We start from the raw sequence: 21,394 nt of genomic DNA on the forward strand, positions 1-21,394 counted from the left end.
GAGGAACGGAAGTCCAGGCTCGGCTCTGTGATACCAGCAAGCCTCTGGCCAATGGGGTCCCCTTCTTAAGGCCCAGGGATCTGCACCAGGGATCCTGCTCTGCTGTGCTCATATCACAAAGGGATCAGCCCACGACTCTGGATTTTCTCTCTCTGTGTCAGGAGCTATGAAAGAATCACAGGATCTTGGGATCTCAGGGCTCAAATTCCCATCTGCAGCCAGACCCCTGTTCCCACAGCAGTTGGACTCTGACTTCTTTCTTCAAGACAGCTTCCTTGTCCTTTCCTCCAGACCACTTGCCCTGCTCTGTCACAGGTCCAAACCAGGGTGGAGGTACCCCACTATGTTTCCATAAAACTCCGTGCATTTCTTACTCTGAGCTCTTGCCACACTACATTTGCACATCTGTTTGTCCTTGTCAATAGACTTTGAGATCTTTGGGGGCAGGAGTCCTGTCTTACTCATCTCTGTCTCTTCAATATTCCCCATGAGCGTGCATTAGAAGAGGTGCTCAGACGGTTCCATAAATACTTAAGTTACGACCTAGCCCTTGCTGACCTTTCTCATCTCATTTCTCAGGATCATTCAATAGTTGGATTCACAGAGAAGTCACTTTCTCCAACATGACTACAAATACTTCACAGTTATCATAAGGAAAAAAACATACATTTTAACCTAAAGATTCAAAATAATCTGGCACATACCCCTACACTCTGCTATTTCCAACCGTGTCCAGCTGTCAGCCAGGCACATTTACTGCCAGGCCCCAAACGACCTATTCTCTTCCTCCTCAGACTCACCTGTAATGTCCGCATGCATCTGCACAAAAAGCGGATTCTTGCTCAGGCCTCCGCACAGGAAAAGCGTGCTGATAGAGTGCCCGGCTGCCTCCATGACCTCTATAATGAGGCGGGTGCCAAACTGAAAGGGAAAAGCGGAAGAAAGCATCAGTATAGCAGCACAAGGAAAAAGCTCTGGAACATTTACTAAGTGTTTGCCCAGCCCCCGACACCACACTGAGAGCTTCGCACACCCAGTCTCGGAGAGCTGAAGCTCCGAGAGATCAGGTTGCCTCTGATCACTGTTAATGAAGTCACAGAGCAGGAATTCCAACCTGGGCCTGTCTGACTCCCAAACCCTCTTAATTACTCTACCATTTGCTTCCATCAGTAGTTACACAACATTGACAAAAACAACTGACAATGTTCACACAGTTCATATTAACAGAGTTCACCGAAGCAAATATTTGCCGAGTGCCCACTGTGGGCCTGATCCTCCAGCAGGGACCGGACTGGAGGAAGTGGCCGGCGGGGAGGGGGGTCTCTGAGTCAGTCTTCATTCCGGAGATAGGAACTAAAGAGGTTTGTTCTTTGGAAAAGGGCACCCAATAACATCAGCAGCAGAAACGGGAAGAGAACTCTAATCGCATGAAGTGAGAGTATGACTTCAGACTGACAAAGGGCTAACCTGACCTTTATTATCACCTGGAACCAGGTGGTGGTTCTTCAGGGATGCTTCGGGAGCCAGAACCCATTCTAGTCAGTCCTTCATGGTCTGGGATGACGTGGAAATCACACCCTCTGGCTTGCTCAGTGTTCTGCCATATTTTCATTTCAGCCCTCGTGTGCTAGGAACTCCCTAAAATGTGCTATACTCATCCTTGACTTGCTCAATTTACTCAACTCAGTAAAAATCATGGATGCCTGGGAAAATGACACCACCGTAGGGTCGCCGGGGTGAATGTTAATGTATAATTCTTTAGGTTTAACTAGGATATGCAAACAGCTAAAAATCCTAGTTTATTTGCAAGTTCAAAAACGAGAAGCTCACAAGTCTAATTTACTTGGGGTCAAGGATTAAAACCAAAAAGATGAACGGTGACATGACTTTAGGAGGCAGCCACATGGCAATGGTTGAGAAAGGGGCTCTGGAGAGAAATGAGAGAGACCTGTTTTTTTGTGTGTTTTTTTTTTTCGTGGAGACAGAGCCCTTGAGATGTTTAGAGAGTGATTAATTCTGAGGGATGACACAGAGCCAGGTGTGGACAAGGGGGTGAGTTGATGAAGCAGAGGGAGGAGAAGGTCAAGGATCTGGAGGCCACAGATGGGGCAGCCACCAAGAAGGCTGGGTTGGGGCTGGAGAGAGGATTCGAGTCAATGTCATGGATTTAGTGACAGTGTGACGGTGTTGCTGGGAAGGTGGTACCCAAGTGTGCAGAGAAGGGGAAGGAGGTAGTTTAGCATGAGGATAGGCTGTATCAGAGGCTTAACCAAAGTGAAGGAAGAGGATTTGGGAAGTGGTCAGGATGTCCCCCTGACCACTGTCCCCAGGGGGTAAGATGTAGGGCAAGTGAAGCCTCTTTTGACCAGGCAGCTTGGAGGGCTGTCTCCCCCGTTCCTGAGGGTGCCTCTGGGAGAGGGAGTGGCTAGAAGGTGTTCTGGGGACCATGGGTCATGAAATCCTGAATGCTGTGGAGGAAATTATGAGACATGGGGGGGGGGCAGTTCGGGAGCAAAAGCACAGCAGTTCCAGCCCAAAGGCCTTCAGCTATTAGCGAATCTGGTAAGAATATGGATTAGGTAAAACTTGGGCCTCCAAAAATAATCCACAGATGTAGTGTGTTAAAAAAAATTAAAACATGTTGTACCGTATAAGGCCAGATCCTGCTTATTGCATGTGGCTGATTACCCCCAGATGTTCTTTCATAAGCTTTTGGGGGGTCATGAACCCTCTTGAGAATATGATAAAACCTACTGACCTTTCCAGAAGAAAGTCACTTACAAAATAGCACTATAAATGATTTCGGGAGGCCTACAGATGCCCTTACGTCTACCATGGATCATTCGGTGTCTGTGGATTGCAGGACAGCCTAGTCAGCTCGAGGGGCAGCAGTCCGTAGTAGCCAAGAGCCTGGCTTTTGAATTCAAGAAACCTAGGATGGCATTAAGACATTTCACGTACTTCTGGGAATCCAACCTGTAACCAACCTTTCTAAGACTCAATCCTCATTTTTTAAAAAAGTAATAGTAATATCATATTCATGGGTTTGAGAACTCTATGAATTGTCAGAAATGTTAACATGCAGAAACAATTTTAATGTGGTCTTACATTTGGCGAAATATTAGTATCTGCCTTGCACGGCTGTTGCTGGAGACAGTGTATGTACAAGACACACAGGAGTGCCGAGTACATGGAAGGGGTGTGGAAATGAGCGCTATTCTGGTTACTAGCTGTAGTCTAGGCACTCTGCTATGCACTGCGCTATCCTCGCTAATCTTAGGACAAACTCAAAAATTGCACCTTGTTTTCCCCACGTAGGAGTTATGGGATTTGCCTGAGGCAGTAGGGTCTGCCTTGGGAGAGGATAGCTGCACCCCCCACCCCCATATGCATGGAAATACCATGCAAAGTTGGTATTTCTGATACTTCCAAAACCACAGACCTGTGGCTCACGTGATTAGCAGGCCAGAGCGGAGGGTAACACAAAGCACATTCCCTTGGGAAAAGGCAAAAAAGGATCAGAACAAGAGGCACTCCCTTGGGAGGGGCTGTGACAGCCTGCGACTCCCCCGTGTGGCATTGTTGGCTGGAATTTCCCACTCAGGCTGGCAGCTAGCAACAGGGCCTTCCCTTCGGGTGTCCCAGGCTCCACTCTGAAACGTTCCACCCTCCTTAAATGCCCTGCCACAGGGCTTTGTGCTAAAATGATTTTGTGCTCACCTTTCTGGAAAAAATGTTTTCACAGAGAAATTTAAATTAAAATTAGGCTATTCCACTGGGAATGTACAGAACCAAATGCAAATCGAGAGACTTCAAATGCAAATAGTACTTTTTAAGGGTCTATTCTGAAAGGAAAGCTATAGATGAACAGGCTATGGATAAACTGGTTGTTTGACAAGTCTTTCAATTAAGTGTGATCAAGAGAGAATTTTACTTCATGGAGCGTTTTCGCACAGTCCGAAGTTAACTTCATTACAATATCTCTTTCATTCTATTCCTACAAAATACCAACCACAGATATCACTATAGAGAGCAATTTGTTTAACTTTAACCTATTCACAGCAAGTAGATGCTAGGGCAATATTCAGAGCCAGTGAAACAAAAAAAAAAATTTTTTTTTTTCAAGTTGATCATCATGGGAAAATATCTGTGATCAGACTACTTCATTAAAATGCACATTTTTGCTTGAAAGATCAGCACAGCCTCGTACCTTTGCAAAAACGGTTTGAACCCCTCACAATTCAACTGGCCCCACAATAAAGCCTTATCAAATGATCGGTCTTAAATTTCCTTCCCTTCGTGGTATTATAAAGGTCATTAAGACCACGGACAGAATAAATATGATAGCTATTAATACATGTACGACCCCTTAAATACAAGATTGATTTTCTGAGTGTGTGTTTTTTGGGAAAATGGAGCTGGCTCCACCCAGCTCACGTCCCGTTTAACCTCATTTATATATTCTTGGACTTCTGCTGCCGTGTTCTTACCAGGAAGGGGCCTCTGAGAGGCAATCCCGGCCAAAATAACAACGTTGGCTAAGATGTGTACAAGAAAAACTGGTCTTGGAAATGCCTGAAAGCTGATTTTGTCCGTGTAGCTTTTACAAACATTTCAAAGAAAAATGCAGGTTGGTAGAGGGGAAAGAGCAGAAGAATGGGAGTGAGACAGGCGGTTCTCGGACAGGCTCACGTTCCGACTCCACCATGCGCCCGCTATCTGGCCCGGCAAGGTGGTTTTCCCTCTGTCTGGAAGATGAGGACAACCCCACCTACCACTGTGGGTAGGTACTCTGGTGCCTGGTACAGCATGTGGGCGTCAGTGAAAGGGGACAGTCCTTATCATCATGGGACGGTGCCCCTTGGTCTGCCTCTTAGCGTGTACTCAGAGGATGAGCATCACACAGCTCTGATTTTCCATTTCCATGCAGTCATTTCATTCCACTCTAAGACTTTTCATACAATAGCACTGACTACCAGAAAATGAAAGTTTCTCAATACTTCATATACCTACTTTATTTCAGAAAGCCATGGCTTCCCATCCCAGCTCTGCCACTTACTAGCTATAGGAAATTGGGCACGTTAATGAACCTCGCTAAGGCGTAGGTTTTTAATGTGTGGAATGGGGATGCTAACACCTACCTCACTTGTAAATATTTAGCACAGTGCCTGGCACATAATACCCCCAAACTATATTATTTATCATTATCATCATTATTACCATAAAACAGGATGACTAAATAATTGTCTTTACTACTGATGCACATTAATCTCCTCCATATTCATTTTACTCTTCACTCCCTCCATCTGATAGATGCCAGAATTATCTGGTTTTGACCAAGTTCCCATAAATAGTGCCGGCTGATTGATTTCACTGAACTGGCCAAGCTATTAAATCAATGACAGTTGCTTCAGGAAGATACAGTCAAACTGGTATATAAACTGCAAGGACTGTTTCATCTCCTCAAGTTGGCCTATTCCACATAAGACTATGTTCCCTTCGTGGTTGGGAAGCTCTGCTCTCTTATCCCATCTACACAGTACCTGGACAAATGTGAACATAAGAAAATCACTTCTGTTAGTGATACGGATGTACGGGAAAAATGTATGTAGTTCCATTATTTGAAGGAATAAGGCTTTGAAGGAAGTGGTATATAAAGAAACAAAATAACTGAATGGCATATAAATATGTCCACATAACATTAACAAAAAAACTTTATGTGTCTCTGAAAAATAAATTTGAATCAGAATTCAGTGAACTGATTTTTCCTTTCTGTTGGTCCATGTTCTCTTACCAGAGTGACTAAGCCTCACTTAATTAATTGTAATTTTGGGATTCCTCCCAGCTCTGAAACCTGGAAAGCCACGACCCATTCCTCCAAAATGTACTTCCTAACATATGCACACATACAGTCTTCTGTGCATGTACCCCATTTTTGGATCACCTCAGGAGAGTAAGATTCCTTAGATCGAGATGTTTAAGCTTCTAGGATTTTGTTTTCATTTTGGATTGATCTTCAGTGTAGGACTTCCTAATGCGTTAAATTCTCCCCTCCTTCTCTCCCTAACCATCCAAACCTCTCACTGAAGCAGCTAATTATCTAAAAACAAACACTAAGGATGCTTACTATTTAAAGGAACCCTATAATGAATCCTTTTGCGAAGTGAACAATATCGTGTGTTTTATAAGTTTGCGCGTTCTTAACATTGCCTTTCTTAATGCAAGCATAAATGGCATCTGCTTCTACTTAATTGAACTTGGAAGACAAATTAAATAAATGACAAGTATGATGTTCAAAGACTCGAACTCCTTTCAGCTTTCAGCGATGTGAGGTGATTAGTAAAGCAGGTGAAGACCCTCATCAAGATTTCCTTCCGAAAAGACACACATCTCTTTTTGGCAAGCTCCCTTTTAATTAACAATCTCTGTCACACAAGCACATGATGTATCTTGGAGGAGCATGCGGCCTAAGGTTTATTGATAGCCCTAAGTCTCTTTAAAAATGGCATTAAAGTGTCTTACAGCAATGGCTTGAACTGTGGCCAGGTACAGAATGGCAAGATCATCGAGGTCCTGAGACAGCTTCAACCCGGTGACCTGTAGGGATGAAGAAAAGAAAAGAAAGAGATGGCCAAAAGGAGCTGCCACGGATAGATAGTTCCCATGAAACACGTTCAGATGTGTTTTCTTGCCCAAACAAGTTCATATGCAAATCCCCTTTTTGTGAGCTGAACGTGAAATGACTACCAAATTGTTTAATCTCCAGACCTGGGAAAAACGATCATTTCTTCTCCAAGAGAAAGTGCCCTGCCTTGTATTAACAAAACAAAACAAATACTTTACTGAGATCGTGTTTGATATTCCTTAGCATGGAATTAAATGTCTTTCTTCCCCTTTAAAGAAAATGTTCTTTTAGGACAAACACCCATTTTCTTTGGCTTACAGAGATCGACATGGAGCAGTGGCTTCTAGTAAAAGATGATCTTACTCCGAGTTCTGCCGTTGTCAGAATTCAGTGTAACAGCATCCAGGGGGGATTCAGGGTAAAATAATATGTCTCCTATAAATGTTATACCTACTAAGGGATAATTTACAATCTGTGGTTTGCAAGGGAATCCCATTAAAGTCAATCGGAACCACATGCTTCTATGGAGTGTGTCAGTTTCTGAGAGATTCCAGAACTGAACAGGATGCTGGATTTGGATGCCTTCAAGACCTGTTCACAGTCCCTCCTTCACATCTCCCATTTACGAACGTCTTCTCTTGGGACACTTCTAGACGGCGAAGAACTGCTGGGTTCTTCAAGCCTACTAGGAATTTCATGGGCATCGATACCAGAGCTCACTTTGTATTTTCACATTACAAAATTAATTAACATAACCCATGCTTACTCAGGGCCTACAGTGGGTATGATCCTGAGTGTAATGAGGTGGCGACAGGCAGCCTGCGTTCAAAGAGGGGGAGCTGAGTGGTCTACCCAGGTCTCTTTCCTTCATCTCTCCAGTCCCATTTAATTACCCTTTCCAGACCGCACCCCGAGCCACAATGAAGGGGCCAGTGTTGACCTACTGCTGGGCACAGACACCATTCCATGGCCCAGACCAGAGACATGTCAGCACTCTTCCCCGACTTTTCCCTTCTTCCCATATTTATGCAGTCTCCAAGTTTTGCCCATTTGCTCCCCCAAATCTTTTGTGAATCCATTCCTTCTCTTCGTGCTGTCACTCACTTCCTCAATCCAGGCCACCATTATTCCTTCGTGTGTGCTGAAAGGGCCCCTTTTCTAACGGTGTTCCTCTCCACAATGGAGCTAGTAATTGTTCTCACAGGCAAATCTGATCGTGTTACTCTGTTAAAAATTCCCTGTTGCCTTCACCTCGAGACATAAATGCCCATGCTGTTTTAGGTGCTTCCTCCCAGGCTTACCCCTGCTTACTTCTCCAGCATCTGTACAAACCCTTCCTCACTTAGTACCCTTTGCTGCAATCATTCTGATTACTCATGGAAGTCTGTTCATGCAGGGACTCCTGAATTCGGTGGAGCTACCTGCTGATAATTTCTCTTGGCAAATAATTGGGTAACCAGATGAGAACTACGCCTTTGATTTTAACACACAGGAACACGGAAGGTCTGAGTGAGAGACCAGAGGGGAATTCTGGGTAGGCATCCTCCCAAGCCAATAACTCTGTGAAGGAACATCCTTTGTTAAGTTCCCCAGAGACCTCAACATACAGTAAAAATGCTGGAAGGAAGGGAGAACATGAACACTGTTGACATTATAGAAGTTCACTTCATAACATGCGTAAGGAAATAACGTGCCCCAGGGAACACAGAGGATGGAAACCGGACCCTAGCTGTTCCGACAGACTACCTGGGATACTCACGCATCATCTGCGATGCCTAGCACTGTATCTGGCACACAGTAGACATGAAGTAACTATCTGTTGAATGTGTGAATTAGTGACAATGGTCTTTTTTCCTTTTGTATACCACTGTCTTTCCTAACATCCTAGCCTTTTGTGTCTAATTCCACGATTATGGGACGATCATGTGTACCACCTTGGCTCTTCATATATTTGCAGAGTGGAGGGTCATTTGCTCCATGCCCCAAGAGAGAACACTGGAAGATTACTTCTAGTTGCTTATTCCAGGCTTTCCATGCCCCCTCCTCTCTACACTTAGCTTTCCTCATCACAGTGGCTTATACGGGATTGGGGTAAAAGGAGTGTCCCTGTAGCTCATATGGAACCTTTGTGTGAATTAGATAAAAGTTCTCCCTCCAGGCAGACTAATGCAGAAGGCATCCCATCTGGGAGAATGAACTATGAAAAGAAGCAGAGTGGACAGGATCCCAGCCCTGTTGTATGTCCCTTCATGCGAATGTGTGATCAACCAGCTCCATGGCATGCAATGGTCCTGGATAAAGATCACTCATCATGAATGGTCTCTCTCTTCTGTACTGGCCTGGCCTCAATAGCATCTCTGCTGCTTATCTACTAGGAAAGCTAAGTGGGCCCAGGCCTAGACCTCTCATCCAGAGCCAGTGAGGGAGGCAGGCTACCTCTGGCTCCTCTCTGGTCATGCCTGCGATGTGAATCAAGCCATGATCCTTTTTGGACTGCATATGTGTCTGCTTAGCAGACTCACATCTCCTATAGGTGGGTCCTGAAGACCAGATCTGGGTAAACTGTGATGGAATGGGGAAGAAATTTGACTTTGTGTATGAGATTAATTGACTAGGAACCCCAGTGCTGTGTATAATATTGATCAAGTAACATTGATAAAGGAGGATAAAGATATCCTCCTTGATTCGTAAGAACCCATAAGGCAGAAGGGGTACAGTATCACCAGATTTCATTTTCTTCATCCCCATTTTCTTCATTCATGAGAACTTCCCCAAAGTATTGGTATTCAAGCAAAAAAAAAATCATCGCCCCTTCTCTAAATGTCTAGTGCCTCTAGAGCTCAAAAATCACAGAGGAGAAAAGAGAAGATAGTTACTTTTCGCCAGAAATTGAGAATGAGATCATGTAAATGAGCACTAAATTTAACTCCTGAGCTTGCTAGTAGCTCCAGCAAAAGGGACATAGGATGGGTGACATCGCTTTTCTTTTTCTGATAAATAGAACATACCTCGCCTTCATGGAAGAAAATGTTATTCTAGGGAAGAAGGTACTCAGCAATAAAAGGCAATAAGTAAGCACAGCCCTCCCATAGCCACCTCTAACATCTCCTCACCATAAACACCAGGGCCATGGAGTTGAAATGTGACCCAGTGAAAGACATTTCTCTCTAAAGTTACTATGGTTCGGGGCCCTCTTGCTTGATATCTCATCTGATATGCAGGTGGAGACTCTGGAAGGGCAGGTAATCGTTAATTCCATCTGAGCTTTCTCTCCAATACTAGGGACCTCAGCCCTGCCTTGGCAAAAGTCAAATGGCTGTCGGCCCAAGATAAGAACTTTCTAAGGAGTGCCTGCCATGTGGACCACTCAGGAGGCTACAGAGACCCTTTGGGGAGCCATCTTGGCAGGGAAGTGACAGCAGCACCCCAGGAATGCCAGGGATGTGCTGGGGGACGTGCAGCTTTGTAACCAGGGAGAAAGCCAGGATGTGACAGATGAGCAGATACCCCGTCTGAAGGCTGGATGGTTCCATCCATAAGAGGAAGTGGGAAGAAAGCATAAATGGAAGCAGTGTGTTTATAGAAGATGTGCATGCCTATTTTGAATGTTTGGGTAAGACAGTGAAATGTGTGGGGAAGCCCCATGGGAGAGTTGTGCTGGTAGGCATATTTTATTTATTTTGCTATTGTGTAATGAGGAGAACTGCAAGAGAAAACACTTATAATATTTAGAGACATGTGATCTATATGGTGGCCAAAGAAATGCAAACTACGATTGATGACGCCAACATCCTAGATAATGGTTATAAAATACGTAAATCTTGGGATTTTTGAGCTTGGAAGAGATGTGTGGGGGAATGGAAAGATGACAAGCTATGAAGACACCAAGGTTCAGATCTTGACATTCTCCCAACTGGCTGCACAATGGTGTGAGTTTTGTGACCTTTCTGAGCCTCAATTTTTTTTTCATTTATGAAATAGGGATAATGATGCCTCAAGGCACTTTTGTGAAGATTAAATATCATTTGCAAAGTGTCTTACTTTTTCAGGAAGCTAGACTGAGTCTACAAGAGCTAAACCCTTATAGTGCCAACTCTGTGAGCGTAGGTGGCAATTAATGTTGATTTTCTTTCCCTCTTAATAAATGTGCATTCTCTTTCTCTTAAATGCATGAAGGGTTCAATTCCATTTATTAATTGGAATGTGGCAATAAAGCATCTCCTTCAACATGGTATGGGTACCCCCAGGGTATTAATGAGGGGCACTGAAGACTAGTGCATATACGGCATGGGGAAGATAGGGCAAAAGGCATGTTGACGATCAGCATCAGGATCATAATATTAAAGATAAGAACATCAAGAGTTTGGAGAAGCAGTATGCCCCTGATCAGTGCCCAGGGATAGGATGATGGGGGACACACTTGCAAGGACTCCTTAGAGAAGCCTTAGTCCTTATCAACCTACACGCTTCCATTCACTCTGTAAATAGGAAGGACAGATGAATTTCACCCTGGACTTCACCTTAAATCTTGCTGCCACTTAGTAGCTGTGAGAGCTTGGGCATGCTTCTAGCCCTTTCCCAGGATCCTAGCTGAATGGAGATTTTCTGAGCTCCAACTCCAGATTTATTGACTCTTTGGTGTGGGCCCAGCAATTTGCATTTCAGCAAGTCCTAATGCGCAATAAACCGTGGAAATAATTGTCCTTAACCTTGGCATTGTGAATTATGGGTTGGTAGGTCCTAAAATAGTTGAAATTACTTAAAAAATGTAGTAGTAATTTAGTTAGCTAATTTTTTTTCCTTCTTAGTTGTTAAAGGAATTAGTTATATTTGTTAGTAAGAAAAAAAAAGCTTAGAAATAAATTCTCAAGAGGTCTCTAAAGATTACAAAAGACAAGAAAACAGGATCCCCAGTCCTGAGATTTTCTAGGGTCATAAGAGCTTGGTGGGGTATCCAAGGCTCAGGGGAATTGGTTGAAAGCTTTTCAGAACACAAAGGCACAGCAAAATGCTGTTTGTTCAGTCAATAATACAGGTAGAGCTCATGGACAGATAGCAAGGAAATGAGAAGGATCAGAGAAAAATTGACAGGAAACCTCTGGAGAGAGAACAGAGATTGAAGAACAGGTCTGAAATGATCAGCAGCCTGGAAGACAAAGGGAAAAAAATCTCCCTTAGGTTTCAGTAACTACCAGGAATCGAGGCTGCCACTTGGCATTGCCTAAAATTCACCCAGATTTGGGAAAGGCAGATCAATGTGTTAACACAGTGTGGTGAGTGGAACTCTAAAGATGTTCCCCCAAGATTTGGGTCCCCCGGTTACTCAATCAACCACCAATCGAGGCACTGCTGTAAAGGGACTTTGCAGAGGGAGCTAGTTCCTAGCCAGGTGACCTTAAAATACAGAGATTATCCTGGATTATCCAGTAGAAACCCAATGTAAACACATGAGCCCTTAGGAGCTGAAGAGGAAGGCAGAAGAGTCAATCAAGTGATCCAGTAAAAGGCAGGAGGAATGAGGCAGAAATGGAAACCAGAGAGATTCAAAGCATGAGATGGACATGATCTGCCACTGGGGGCTTTGAAGATGGAAGAAGGGGGCAATGAGTCTGAAATGCATACAGGTGGCCTCCAGAAGCTGAGGACCCCCGGCTGACAGTCAGCGGGGAATTGTAACCTCAGTCCTACAACTGCAAGGAGCTCAACTTGGCCAACAATTTGGATGAATTTGGTAGATTATTCCCAAAGTCTCCAGATAAGAGCCCTTGGTTCTGGTCTTATGAAAACTGGAGCAGAGAAACCAGCTGAGCCAGCCAGGGCTTCTGACCTACAGAACTGTGAGATGATAAATTTAAGTCTCTAAGTTTGTGATAATTTATTAAAGCAGCAACAATCAATAATCTCATAATGACCAGACTGACATTCTCCCTCGCAACCTTATTCTATTGGCAAACCGTACACAACACGCTAGTCATTTGCTATTCCCCAGATGGAACAGGCACTTCACATCTTTGTTCCCCTTCTGATGCTCTAAATCTAAGTCATTTTAATGTACTCAGTGCTCCAGTATGCCAAAGCTGTTCTGGTCAACTGTGCCGGCCCCTAGTTGGTGTCATCCAACCTGTCTTGATTTACACAAACTTGAATCCCATCTTTGGTCCCCTGGCCTTAGAGCTTTCCCATTATTTATCTGTTGGGACCTCCCAGCAGATTTCTACCTGATTCATCCCTCAGTCTTTTACCATGCCATACTACCTTGGGAAGGACACCTGTCTATAATTATATTGCCACTGCCTGCCTCCCTTGGGTTTTACTTGTTTGGTATATTTAGGGAAGATAGAAAGCACTAAGAAAACAGTATCTGAATCTGACATAATTTTAAAAAGTCACTAAAATGAGGGGAAAATATGAAAACACAAAAACCTAGGTTTTTTTTGCTTAAATTTTTTTTCCCCCCAAAGGATGTCAATGACCTCAGTTTGAACTGACTAGGTTCTAATGTTTTTTCTGCTGCTCTGGGCAAATAACTTTGACTCTCTGAGCCTTAGTTTCTTCACACTTTTAAATGGGGCAACAACATTGTCAGGCAGGGTTCCTCTAAGAGTTGGTAATGATGTATGTAAAGCATCTATCATGGGGCCTGATACACTGCACTTCCAGAAAAAAAACAAAACAAAACAAAAAAAAAATGATCCCTATTACAAACAAAATACCAGCTGCTAAATTAGTTGCTTCAATAAGAAAACACATTATGGGAAACCCAGCTAAATGATACTTAGGATATCAAGCTTTGTTATAGGACTCAAATTGTCATAGGCAAAAATATGTAAAAAATGGTGAGATGAAACAGCATTACATTGTAACGAAATCATCAACAAACTCATGTCAAAGAGTCCATGTCTTTGCAAGCCTGATAAATAGATCAGTCCAAAGCTGCTTGAATTAGCTCATGAGCTTCCAGCTATGTCATCCATCTCCCCATCAGAGGAAGCCACTGGGATACAACCTCTGGCTTCTACTGAGCTCTTGCAAACACTCATCCGAGTTGCTGACTCTATCCACATCTGACTCTGTTTAGTATTGCCCATCTCTAGCTGGGGTTCAGTCCTCTGGGAACGGGCTAAGATCTTGCCATGCTTCTTTCCTGACTCCCTCCTAGTTTTTCATATGCACACTTGCTCTGTGCTTGCTTTGAAGAGCCCTTGGAGCAGCACTCAACCTCTCCAGCAGTTTGAGCAGCATATGGCCTTATGTTAGAAATCACAGCTCTTCAAAGAGCCAGAAAATAACTTTCTGTTCTGGGTAGGGCTGTACTTGCAAAATGAAGCAGAAAAAACACGTTTCAACCACTGGTGAATAGGGTGTTTTCATGGCCTGATACGCCTGAGGTGCCTTGCACCTGCGATTAAATTTGATTAATTTACTTCTTGGATATTTCAGGAAAATAAACACACACACACCCCAAGACAAAGAAGTAGTATTAATTTGAGAATGGAAACCGGTCATATACACAAGGAGGCAAGGACTCTTTCAAAATTCCTACCGCACTAGCTGTTTTGTATATCAAATGTGGGTTTCCTGCTGTGTTGAGGGACTTGAGGGCCAAGGACTTACATACAGAGAAAGACTAATCTCTGTACCTGTGTGAGATGTGGCCTATGATGGACCAGGTGATTGCTGAGCTACACCAGCTGGCTGTTCGCAGCGGATGACCTCCATGGCTGGTGAGTCCAGCTGGTCCTCGGGCTAAGGTGGATGGCTCATCACTGGCCGCTCAGCATTCCAAGGCCACACTTAGAAGCCTGCTAGTCATCTTCTAAAGTGCAAATAAGGGCCACTAAGCAGAAGCTACAGATTCAAAAGTATTTGCTGTTGCTGTCTGTCCATGATGTGACAGTCTCCCCATTTGATTCTGACAATGACCCTGCAAGGAATCCACATGTTGGTCCTGTACCCTAATGTATCAAGCGGAAAGGAGAAATATTTGCATAGGCGGCTACTTGGTCCAGGCACACTAGTAAGTTGCCCACCCCCTAACTTCCACCTCTTTCTTGCCCAGTGTCACGGGTCAGTACTGCATCACCAAAGGAAAAATGAAGCAGCGAGGCACATGACAGGGAGCCAACTGTTACCAGAACAGAAGAAAATGATGCTCTCATGCATAATGGCAGGAGTCCTGGGTCATACCCTGTTCCTACTTCCGAGGGAAGGCACCTGAAGCAGAAGGGTTTAGAGCCAGGTCAAACCAGGAGTGGTGATTGCTCCTGGAATCTGAGTCAGGGAGGGTGTGAAGGAAATGAGAACCATGACTGAGGAGAGAGAGGTCAAAGCTTAAATCCAAGGCCCAGGGTAGGGACGAACATGGGAGAAGGAGTGAGAAGGCTGGTTTTCGCAGCAGGAAACCGAGGACTAGGCTGAGAAGTGTGGTTCGGTATTAAATCATGCACAGGATGGTTGGTAGGACTCCTTTCTTAGAGTCCTCAGCACATCGAGCGAGATCCAGAGGTGTGAGTTAAGGCAGCCTTGTGGGGATGTGCATGCTGGAAGTCAGGATTCATGTTTTTATTTAAGCTCCCCATTTCTTGTCATGGTGACCTTGGGTAGGTCACCGTTTATTCCTCCCTTGGCAAGTGAAGACTGAAATAATCACTTAGCCATAGGGCCTTATTCGATGCCCGTCTTTGACCTAAACACTGTTGAAAATTTAAAAGCAAACATGCCATAGGTAGCCTCTACCCTCAAAATGTTTTCCTAATAAATGTAAAACACAGGCTATGTCATATGGCAGCTCTGATCTTATTTTCTTCCGTAAAAATTATTTTTCATTGTCTTCAATGCACGTTTTAATTCTGCTCCTGTGTTTTTAATTGTCTTTATCATTTCCTTTTTCTTCTCATTCCACTGCTTTTCCATCTGAGCTCATTTTTTCCCACTAAGTTTCTGCCCTATTTCATAGAGATGTGCCCTTAAAAAAAATCCTACTGAATATGCCAAAGAGGTTTTAATATTTCCTTTTGCTTTGAATAGTATATAATTCTTTGAGGCCTTTCCCTAAGTGTTCCAATGGTACTCCTTTTGCTTTGCATGCAACATGTTTTTCCTAATAGACTCACTTTCTTTTTTTTTTTTAAAGATTTTATTTGTTTATTTAATTGACAGAGAGAGAGAGAGACAGCAAGAGAGGGAACAAGCAGGAGTGGGAGAGGGAGAAGCAGGCTTCCCGCGGAGCAGGGAGCCCGATGTGGGGCTCCATCCCAGGACCCTGAGATCATGACCTGAGCTGAAGGCAGACGCTTAATGACTGAGCCACCCAGGCGCCCCTAGACTCACTTTCTTATTTTTTTATTCATTTTAACTAGAGAGCTATACATATTCAGTGTTTCGCAGCAGACCGTACACATGATTTACTCTCAGCCCCACTCACTGCAACATGGATTTGCCTCTTCAGATCTATAGCTAGTTGCCAGTTCCCAGAGTCCAGCAGTTTTTGTTTTGAGTAGCTTTGGCGGCCTTACCACGGTCCAGTTTTCTAACCCTAGAACAGACAGCAGACATGCAAACCTACACCCTTCCTCCAAACTCCTATCTATGTCCCAGTAACAAAGTGTTACTCAGGATCCTTAGAATGCAGGGCATCACCCATCATTCCAAATCGGACTTCGTGCCCAGTTGGCTTCCTGGTTGGCAGTTTTCTGATGGATTGAACTAAAAGGGACGATAAGGTCTGGGTTGTGGGAGAGTTCTGGAAAGTTAAACTCACTGGCTGCTTCCAGAAAACCAAAACACCCTAAAACCATTGGCAGCAGAGAAGGGGGAGGAATGCCCTGTTCTGAGCCTTAAAGGGAACTTGTACCATTCAGCTAAGGAGCAGAAGATGGAGAGGTCCGAGCTCCTGCAAGGCTGGAGGTTCACTTTGTTCATATGTCATAGATTTAACCAACAAGTTCCAGTTAGTCTTTTAGATTCTGGAAAATCTTCCCAGATTCTGAGACTGTCAATTCTAGTGTCGCTAGTTGAATGACATGTGATGTGAATTTTCAAAGTCAGCATGAGTTTATGCTTTTTTTTTTTTTTTTTTTTGCATCTTCACATTATTTTCAAATGAAGTAGAGGATGGCTGCATTAATATTGATATTAAATACTTATATGGATAGTAAGAGTAGCAACTAATCCATCTCATATTAGCAAATTGTTCATATGTATGTTTTTAAAGCAATACATGATTTCTTTCTTATCTCCATGCTGACTATCAATTAAGTACATATTAACTACGTAGTATATAATCAGAGAAATGTTTCAGGAACCAAAAGAAGAAATCATATATGTTTCTTTCCCTACTAGGAATATCCTGACAATTCTACTTGCTATGTACATTTTATCCCTCTCCTCCCTTGAATCATGCTCCAGGAACATCGGCTTTGTTGTACCTTACTGTGTCTACATAGCCATGCTTTGTTCTGGGGTCTAGGTACCAAATAAGTATTTACTGAATGGGGGCTGGAGACAGTAGTCATTACAGGTTCTGACAAAGGAGAACAGGACAATAGAGATTTCAGGGTGATTAGTTTGATGTTATCTGAAACTAACTGAGGGAGGGGAGCCTGAGTGGCTCAGTCGCTAAGCGTCTGCCTCCGGCTCAGGTCATGATCCCAGGGTCCTGGGATTGAGCCCCACATCGGGCTCCCTGCTCCGCAGGAAGCCTGCTTCTCTCTCTCCCATTCCCCCTCCTTGTGTTCCCTCTCTCGCTGTGTTTCTCTGTCAAATAACTAAATAAAATCTTTAAAAAAAAAAGTAAAACTAACTGAGGGAGAGAAATATTGGGAGAAATTTTTAGCCCAGAATTTCCTTCCTTATCGAGGTCACCTTCTCCTTCCAGTGTGGTGATGTAAGCTCACAGAGTGGCAGCTATTCCAATGTAAACCCAATCCAAGCAGTTACAAAGGGAAGTCAATGCTCAGAAATACCATGCGATATATGAGGTTTGCTTATAAAACAATACAACTTTTTTGGGGGGCACCTGGGTGGCTTAGTTGGTTAGGTGTCTGCCTTTGGCTCAGGTAATGATTCCACGGTCCTGGGATCAAGACCTGCATCAGACTCCTTGCTCGGTGGAGAGCCTGCTTCTCCCTCTGCCTCTCCATCTGCCTGCCGCTCCCCCCTGCTTGTGCTCTCTCTTTAAATAAATAAATAATCTTAAAAAAATAAAAATAAAAAATATAAAACAATAAAATTTTTTTATTTTTTTATTTTTTTTAAAGATTTTATTTATTTATTTGACAGAGAGAGACACAGCGAGAGAGGGAACACAAGCAGGGGGAGTGGGAGAGGGAGAAGCAGGCTTCCCACCAAGCAGGGAGCCTGATGCGGGGCTCGATCCCAGGACCCTGAGATCACGACCTGAGCCAAAGGCAGACGCTTAACAGCTGAGCCACCCAGGCGCCCCAACAATAAAATTTTTTTAAAAAAGTAAACATACTAGGATTTCCTGATACAACTGGGAGACATCCCCATACAAGTAGTCTTCTTTGGTGAGTATGTACTTAGCTGTACTCATTATAATGAGGCAGGCATTCTTCAAAACCCTCCACTGACTCCTTGGGGATTACATTCTGGATTTGGGTTACCTTTATAAGAATATCCTTATGATGGTAACTCTTAAGTCTTCGGATGTCAGGCTTGGTTTTAAGAAACAGACAAAAACCACTGGAAGCCATGGGTCCTGCCACGCTGGGAATGACAGAAGTTGGCAAGAGAGGGCCTCAGGGAAGGACTCCAGGTCCAAGTCCATGGACTCCAGACCCACGATCATTTCACTACATAGCCATGCTTTGTTCTGGGGTCATTTTATGAACTGGCCATGCTTCTTAACATCTTTAACGTTTTAAAGGTCCATTATATTTGGTTTCAGATATTTGTTTTCAATTAAGACACTCACTTTTGTATCCATACACAATGTGCTCTTCCCCAACCTCTGTTTGTACCCAGAGAGTCAGTTATCTGCAAGTACAGCGTTCTGGCCGCAGCCTGTGGCCACGTGGCCCTCTCCCGACATTCCTCTTCTGCTTCCACAGGCCAAGTAAGGAGGCCAAGCTCATTATCTGTTGTGTGGGCACGCTTCATGGGCTCCAGACAGACATAACTTATGCTATGTCCAATTTTCTTTTCTTTCCCCGTGATTCCTTTTTATTAGCAGAAGTTGATTATGTCAACTAGGTAATGAAAATAAAGATCAGGTCTTCCTGTTGGCATCATAAAAACACTGAAAACAATCTCAATAAAATGAATCACAAAACCATAGAAGTTCGAGTCTTGAAGCTCTTTAAGCTAGCAGCCTGCACCACCGTCACGCCGTGTAAACCCTGCGCTGCTCACGGCCTCCACTCTGAACTCCCTGCCTCCGTTCACTGCACACTCTGCTTCTCAACTTTTTGACATCTTCCTGGATTCTGAATTCCTGGCTTATTTTCTTATTTGCGGTCCCTTCTGGCCTCTGAAGCTTAGTTCTATTTCTCCAGCTTGAACATGCTTCCTCAAACCTCAAATAGGATTCTCAATGGCTATCCTACTTTTGGCCACCTAATCTCGCCTGGCCACCAGGGTGCCCTATCTTAGCTTAGGGGGGCTACAAATGCTGCCCTAAGTTCATCCTGGCCCCTCCAGGAGGGCCCAGAATCTTCTGCACCACCCGTGACCCCAAAGGTCACCAGCAGCTCCATTTATCCAAGTTATGAATTTTATTTTACTTTTAGCCAAGTTGAATCTGAAATCCTAATAATGTTAACATGCACTCTGAACAGCTCTGACTCAGAGCCTGAACAGACATGTGGTTGTGGCAATCAAGACCATGGGTGGTAATATTTACCACTTATTTACCGGGTGGCCTATGGGGGGCGGGGGGGGGAAACATGACTCTGCAGAGTGATGTAAATAAAAAAATCACACAGGCAGGGGCTCACGACTTCCAGCCACTCCACAGGACAAAGAGGCAGCAGTAGCTAAATATAAGAAATAATGCTTTTAACGCTTTCAAGGTTGGCTCAGAAACAATGAGAACTTTCAGCAGCTCATCCTGGGGAGCTGCAAGAGCCTTCGAAACAGTGATGCATCTGCAAAAAGCCTGTGCGCCCTTGGCCTGTCCTGTTTATTTTTCCTCTTTTCCTTTCTCCTCACTTTGCTTCTTCCAAACTTTGTAGCCCTTTGGCCTGCCTTCACCTTAGTGCAAGGACTGGCTGTTACTTACCATGCCCTTCAGTGTCAGATCTGCTAAGGGAGACCGGTTGCCATGGAAATCTGGCCAAACATGTAAATCAACAGTGAGAAAACCCACAGGCTGAGCCTTCTTAATCAGATCCAGGTGACTGTTCAAATATGCATATACACTCTGGCATCTGGAAGAGAAGTTGATTTTGTTTTTAAAAGGGGGGGTAGGATTGGGAAGCAAACTGTTCTGCAGAAAGAAACGATTTGTACTTCCATATCAGATCCAGAAAGAAAGCGGGGTCCCAAACCTTCAGCAGAGAAACTACCCAAGCCCACAGGAACCAGCATACTGCTCTCTCTGATCATACTGGGCCATCACCAAGAACAGGTAGCATGTCCTGGTGCAAAGTGGAAAGGCTTGGAATCAGAGCACCAGGTCCGGGAGGGGCTTTACCCCCAGTAGGTGTGTAATCATGAGAAAGTTATTCAAACGTTCTGAACCACTTTCTTAGCATCTGTAAAAACAGATATTATAATTCCTGTCCAACTTACCTCATAGGGTTATTGTGAAGATCAAAGGAGACTCTGTATGTGAAGATAGTGTATTTTGCAAACTGTACAATACTGTACATATGTGAAGGATTTTTTAAAATCAGTATTCCTAACTGTAACAATAATGATGAGGTGACAAATATAAAGGCAAGTTCCGGGACTCAGGATGGGAGTTGGCTAAAGAAAGTGACAGGACAGAGAAGTGCAATTAGATCAGGAATTAGGAGACTTGATTTCCAACCCAAATGCACCAAATGGCATGGCGTTTATTCTTTCTCCTTTCTAAGGCTCAGGTTCCTTGGGTGCAGAATGAGGGAGTCACACCACCTCTCAGTCTTCACATGTTTGCGTGAGAGGGAGACAGAGATGAGCGGACTGGGAGCCAAGGTAGTCCTGGGCTCAAATCTGGGTTCCACCCATCCTAGCTGGGTGACACGGGCCAGTGAGTCACCCTCTCTGAACTTCAGTTATCCCATACATAAAATGGGCATCATAATACCTATCTTAGTGAGCTAAATCTTACTGCATGGCACCAAGATTGAAGTGGGTCACCCTTCCCCTCTTTAAACGTGCTTCCTTCTCCAAGTCTCGAACCAATGATTCTAGAGGAAAGTGGGTTTATCAGAGGGTGGCATCCAAGCCGCTTCTCACTGGTGACCGTGGAAAGATAGCTTTAAAGGTTAAAAGCATGGCTTGAATAATGGCTGGAGAAAAAGTATAGGAAATCAATGTCCAAGGGAGGTTAGTATCTGAGATACCCAACATGATATTATTTGCATTTTAAAAATGCTTTAGGAGTGCAGCTCGGAGACTTCTAGTTCGTTTTGTGACACTGTGAATGTTCCCATGGAGCCCAAGAAGTTCCCAAAAGTCTCCTAAATTAAGCTTAAAGGAAGAAACAAACAAGTAGAATGGTGGTTTTCAAATTCTTTTCTTAAATAAAAATTTCACGTGGAACTCCGAGAGAAAAGATAGCAAAACAAAGCAGGTCTCTGTAAGCTCAGGAGTGAGTGCAAG

General features: G+C 43.9%; 1 protein-coding gene across 15 annotated transcripts in view; it reads right to left on the reverse strand.

The window, feature by feature from the left end:
• Positions 1-21,394, reverse strand: part of FGGY (FGGY carbohydrate kinase domain containing) — a 426,891-nt gene that overhangs the window by 119,498 nt on the left and 285,999 nt on the right. For all 15 annotated transcript variants that reach the window (XR_013448163.1, XM_078073063.1, XM_078073070.1 and 12 more), the window contains 3 exons: positions 19,866-20,013; positions 6,523-6,597; positions 801-921 (listed from right to left, as the gene is read on the reverse strand). Coding sequence is in view for 14 of the 15 variants with exons in the window: in XM_078073063.1 (XP_077929189.1) it covers positions 801-921; positions 6,523-6,597; positions 19,866-20,013 (344 nt within the window). In the remaining variant the exon portion in view is untranslated. The remainder of the gene's footprint in view (positions 1-800; positions 922-6,522; positions 6,598-19,865; positions 20,014-21,394) is intronic.

Source organism: Halichoerus grypus, chromosome 5 (genome assembly GCF_964656455.1).
Source record: "Halichoerus grypus chromosome 5, mHalGry1.hap1.1, whole genome shotgun sequence".
In the NCBI taxonomy this organism is placed as follows: Eukaryota; Metazoa; Chordata; class Mammalia; order Carnivora; family Phocidae; genus Halichoerus; species Halichoerus grypus.